At 44.5% G+C, this 6,000-nt stretch overlaps 1 protein-coding gene across 1 annotated transcript in view; it reads right to left on the reverse strand.

Moving 5' to 3' along the window:
* The window catches only part of LOC109920762 (voltage-gated potassium channel subunit beta-1-like), a 39,176-nt gene that overhangs the window by 29,791 nt on the left and 3,385 nt on the right, over positions 1-6,000 (reverse strand). Inside the window, exon 2 of the mRNA XM_048620070.1 lies at positions 156-199. Coding sequence (XP_048476027.1) covers positions 156-199 — 44 coding nt within the window. The remainder of the gene's footprint in view (positions 1-155; positions 200-6,000) is intronic.

The following is a 6,000-nucleotide window of genomic DNA, read 5'->3' on the forward strand; positions in this document are numbered from 1 at the left end:
TTGAAAGGTTTGGTGAAACTTCTCAAATGGCGAACAGGTAACCGAAAGCATGACCTTCGACCAGAATCTCGTTGCTAAGTCTCAAAGGTTGACAGTAACCCTTACACTACTTCATTGCTCACACTCAATCCCATCCACTACTCATTGTTACTCACCTATTCCCACACAAGAGACTCGCAGACCTGATTTCCCCATATTCCTGCAAAAAAAGCACAAATACTATGAGTCCTGCCATATTACCACTTTAAGAGCCATGTCCCTTTAAGAAGCTCAGGATGCAGGTGAACCTCATACCTCAATGTTCCTGTCCAATGCAGCACCTGTCATGACTATAGGCTAGATCCCTAAAGTACTGTTTTTAACTTGTAATTCCAAACCATTTTTGTTTTAGAAGAGAATTGATACAGCCAAAAATGGCTGCAGCTGTAAATGAAGTGAATATGTGTTCAGGGAGACCCACAGAACGTCCCATCTAAAGATGCAAAAATGAACTGCAAATGACAACCTTTCAAAGGGTGTCAGATGCAAGTCAAAACAGATTGGACGAGGATCTGCAAATTTTTTTTTAGTTGATAGATGTGCCAGCAAACCCCTGTTTGACGTGGAAGGTTTGTTTGGTGCCTTGGATCGGGGTGACGGGGGAAGTGTAGGGGCAGGTGTAGCACTTCCTGCGGTTGCGGGGAAAGGTGCCGGGGATGGTGGGGTTAGTGGGGAGTGTGGAGCGGACAAGGGAGTCACGGAGAGAGCGGTCCCTACGAAAGGCAGATAGGGGTGGGGAGGGAAATAACTTCTTTGGTTGTGGGGTCAGATTGTCGGTGGCGGAGAATGATACGTTGGATTTTTTTTAACTAGGGCCTGTCAAGCCCCTGCTTAACAGCAAGCCAGCCCCTGAAGGTTATGCCTCAAACTGCAGACACATTTTGTGTTTTTCCTTTGAAAGAAAGGCTCCATTCCGGCCATTATACCTGGATGGGTTCTATTTCCCAGTGCCAATATCCTGTCTTTATCCCACATGAATAGACAAGCACAGGGACTAGCAAAACAGGTTTCAACTCTACTAGTGTGTGCTAATGGGACTGAACATGCCTGTGTGTACCAGTTGGGATTCAGGTGTTAGTGGGCTGTGAAGGTCATGATTAAAGTTCTATTCTGTAGTCACCCCTGCGTTGAAAGAAAAGGCACTCTTTCACCCTGTGTGCTAGAAGTCAGCAAGCCAGCAAGACAGACAAAATGAAATGGGACAACAAAAGGACATGAGAATAAGAATAGGCCATTCAGCCCCTCAAGCGTCTTCTGCGATTTAATAAGATCATGGCTGATCTGTGGCCTAATTCCATGTACAGGCCTTTTGTCCCAATGAGCCCACACTGACCCTCAGAGCATCCCACCCAGACCTGTCCCCTATAACCCACCTAATCTACACATCCCTAAACACTACAGCAACTTAGCATGGCCAATCCACCTAGCCTGCACATCTTTGGACTGTGGGAGGAAACCCACGCAGACATGGGGAGAATGTGCAAACTTCACACAGACAGTCACCCGAGGGTGGAATTGAACCCGGGTCCCTGGCGCTGTGAGACCCATTTCTCTTAATGCCTTTGCAACAAGATTTTATTCATCTCAGATTTAAAATGAACTAACCCCGTATTCACTGCCATTTGTGGAAGAGAGTTCAAATACTCTCCCACCCTTTCCGTGTAGAAGTACTTCCTAACATTTCTGCTGAACAGTCTGATCCTAATTTTTAGACCATGCCCCCGGTTCTAGAATCCCCAACCAGTGGAAGTAGTTTATTTTTATCTACTCTGTCTTTCTTGTTAGGACCTTAAAGACTTCGAACAGATTGCCCCTTAACCTTGTAAATTCTAGAGAAAATGGGCCTAATTTGTATTATCTCTCCTCACAACCTTACCCCTGAAGTTCAGATTATATTCTCTCCGAGGCCAATAATGTTTCCTTCCCAAGGTCTGATCCTCGGATCCGCTCACAGTATTCCAAGTGGGGTCTCACCAGTTTTGTATGACTGCAGCATAACTTCTGCAACCTTGTACTCTAGTCCTCTAGATGTAAAAGCGAGCATTTCTTGACAATTTTCTACACCTGTTTATGACATTTTAAAGATCTATGCACCTGAACTTTGGACATCCACTGTACTTAACTTCATACTGACTAGAAAGTGCCCTGATCTATCCTTTTTCTGTTCAAAATAGACAACCTCACACTCACTTACATCGAACTCCATCTGCTGCAGCTTTGCTCATTCACTTAGTCTATCATAGCTCTGTAATTTTACGCTTTTAATCCACACTGCTACCAATGCTATCAAGGCCATCTAACTTTGCGTCATCAGCAAATTTGGATGCATGACTTTCTATGTGATTATCCAAGTTGTTAATAAATAATGTGAATAATTGAGGCTCTAACACAGATCTTTGTGGGACATCTGGTCACATCCTGCCAATTTGAAAAGCTATCCATTTTCCCTACTTTCTGTCAACTGCCACTCAATCAATGTCGTAAACATATCAGTAATTTGCCCTCAGTTCCATGGGCTTCTACCTTAGTGAACAGTCTCTCATATGGGACTTTATCAAATACTTTCTGGAAGTCCATTTAAACAACACCTGTCGCTCTGTGATTAACCAATTTTTTTTAAGGTGTTCAGTTGCTCCATCCTTGATTATAGACTCCAACAATTTCCCTATGACAGATGCTATACTAATTGGTCTGTTATTCCTTGATTTCCTCTTTCACCCTTTTTAAAGATTGGAGTGGCTTGTGCAATTTTCTAATCTACATGGCAGTCGCCTGGATCTAGGGAACTAAGGGGTGGCACGGTGGGTCACAGCACCAGGAACCCGGGTTCAATTCCACCCTTGGTCAACTGTCTGTGTGGAGTTTGCACATTCTCCTCATATCTGTGTGGGTTTCCTCCAGTTTACTCCCACAGTCCAAAGATGTGCAGGCTAGTGCATTGGCTGTGCTAAATTGCCTGTAGTGTTCAGGGATGTGTAGATTAGATGGGTTATAGGGGGATGGGTCTGGGTGGGATGCTCTGAGGGTCAGTGTGGGCTTGTTGGGTCAAAGGGCCTGTTACCACACTGTAGGGATTCTATGATTCTTTGTAGATGCTCTAATGATAATCTTTCAATGTGGCTCCCTACTTCCTTTGACATCCTCAGATGGAAACCATTAGGTGCTGGGGATTTTGTCACTCTATTAATTCTATTAATTTCCTCAGAACTGATGTTTTACTTCCATTAATTTTACTCAGTCCCTGTTCCCGATCCATTATCAATTTTCTTGGGACTTCCAGCAAGCTATCCTCCTTTTCTACTGTAAATACTGAAGCAAAGTAATTCTCTCACCCTGAATGTTTGAATACAGTCACAGTTTAAAGAAATCAGAATGACAAAATCTCAATCTTGAAACTGACTGTTCAACTACCAATATCTACATGATGAATGACACCCACAGCAGTAATGATCAGCTATCCGCTGTTCAGACACTGAGCTATATATCTGTTTTCTTTTTAAACTTTTATCTTTTTGGACTTACCTCTTATTTCCAATCTCCATGTGTTATTATTTCTCCCCACATTTAATAATTAACAAACTCATTGTTTGTTCACTGAAGAAAGCCTGTATCACCAAGAATGGTTCCAGGAATGAGAACCTTCAGTGACCAGGAGACATTGAAGAAGTTGGGACCATTCTCCTTGAAGAGAAGAAGGTTGGGACGAGATTTCATTGCGGTTTTTAAAATCATGAGTGAGGGCTGGACAGAGTAGATAGGGTTAAACTGTTCCCACTTGTGGCAGGAACAAGAGTGAGAGGTCCATGGATTTAAAGTGATGTACAAAGGGAGAAGGGTGATGTGAGGAAAATCCCTTCCACACAGTGAGTAGTTAGGATCTGCAATACACTTCCTGGAAATGTGGTGGGTGAGGTATTGGGTGGTTGTTTGGATAGAAATGGTAAGCGTGGGAAATGCAGGAGATTGGTGCGAGGTGACGATGCTTGTTTGAAGAGGCACAATGGACTGAATGTCCTTCCACAGCATCATAACATTCCGTGATTCCGTGAAATTGTCTCCTGTTAAAATGTAATCTGATTTTCGGTCTGGAAAGAAATTCAACAGGAATGGGATCTGTTTGTAAATCAGCCTTGTTGCAACCAGTCGAGGGGATGTGTGGTTTAGAAGCGGAGCCAGTTCATCTGTCCTCGGCCTCATTTCGTCTTTTATGCTTTAGTTGCCAGGCAACGTTCGCTGTGAGCTCTGAGGTTCCATGCACGCCAAGTGACATGGCAAGTCCAGTTCTGTCATTCCACGCTTCGCTTGGACCCTGGAGATCCCCCACACCGAAGAAAGGAATTTGAGGGAGAACTGATGAGCAACAAGGGGTTTTTCGCTAGGCAATGACGAGTGGCCCAGCGAGGGTGGGGTGGGGCGGGGGAGCTGGGGAATGTCACACATTGTATTAATGGCACAACTCCCCTCTAATTTTCAGGCCCCTATCTCACACTAGGCACAGAGCGCCCACTCCTGCTTCCCATTGCATTGGAAACCAAAACTACTGGGGAAGTGAATGGCTGTGAGCAGCCTTGGAGAGGCGAGAGAGGAGGGGGCTGCGAGACCCACTGATGTTGAGGCCCTTTAAAGGGCAAGAACATGCCATACAGAGCCAGGCACGGTACAGGACACAGCACTATGGTTAGCCTAAACCCCTGGCTGCCCTGAGGCATTATCCAGCACCACCAACACCATGTGCTAAACACCTCATGCACCAGACATCGCTGACCACCTCATTCACACCAACACTTTGAGACACAGAAGCCAGGGAAAGCATAAGGATGAAGGGAGGAAGAGGGCAGGGGAGACAGAAGATGGGGTCAGGACAGTGAGTATAAGATTCACTCCCTCTGCCAGAGGAAAAGATGAAACTAAAAACATTGCTCCCCAGATCTCAATTTATGGAGATACATTGAGTGGCACTTCATGGCTGTGGTTTTCAAACAAGCAAACATGCAATGTCAAACATCACAACGTATTTAGAACACAGTCTGCTAGAAACCCATGACATTTATTTTGTTTGTGATTTGATAAAGGGAGTGTTCAAGAGAGTGGTATTTATTTTCCTGTTTAACTTAAAACCTCTACATTGGTTGGATTTATAAAGGGATGCCAAACAGTTTGGAAGCAATAAGTTAATTGTTGTCTTTCTGTTGAACTTTTCATCACAATGTCCCAAAATATTTTAAGCAGGAATTAAACTGTCATTGTTCAGGGACAGTGAGAGGAACTGGGCTGGGAAAGAGTGAAACTCTTCTCTCTCCAAGTTCCCTCTTCTCTCTCTCTCTGTCTGCATTCCCATTTTCGCTTTCTGTATTGCCTTAGAGCCAGCGTGGGGGTTCAGGGAGAGAGTGCGGCGGAGAGCTAGAGAGTGAACCCAAAACAGAGGAGATCGAGTCCTAATGGGGAAAGCAAGCCCAGCGTGGCTAAGCAGTTAAGAATGATTGCAATGTTGAACTTTTAACTTTATTTCTTTATTTTTCTACTTTATACTGAGAAGGACTTCAATGTGGAATTTTAAACTTCATTTCCACATTTTTCTACTTTGCACCTAAGATTCTGTATCTAGATACCTTTGTAACTAAGATTGTGCCAGGAATGGCCACATTGTACACTTCTGCCTATACTCCTGTATCCGTGTACTTGAGTATGCATGATCATAAAACCTAATTCTAATTCTAATTCTCTCACTCCGCATTCACCTCCTCGCTCTCATTTCCCTTCTCTCCCTACAAGGCTCACAAATGCCACCCTCAAACCCCCTCCCCCTACAAAAGCTCCAAACTGCACCCCACAAACCCACGCCTCATCCTCCAAACCTCTCACCCTCCAAATCCAACACCCACCCCTCACCCACCAAACCTCTCAACCTTCAAACCCCTCACCCTCCAAACCCAATCCCCATCCCTCACCCTCCAAACCCCT

This window comes from Rhincodon typus, chromosome 45, assembly GCF_021869965.1.
Source record: "Rhincodon typus isolate 14 chromosome 45, sRhiTyp1.1, whole genome shotgun sequence".
Taxonomy (NCBI): Eukaryota; Metazoa; Chordata; class Chondrichthyes; order Orectolobiformes; family Rhincodontidae; genus Rhincodon; species Rhincodon typus.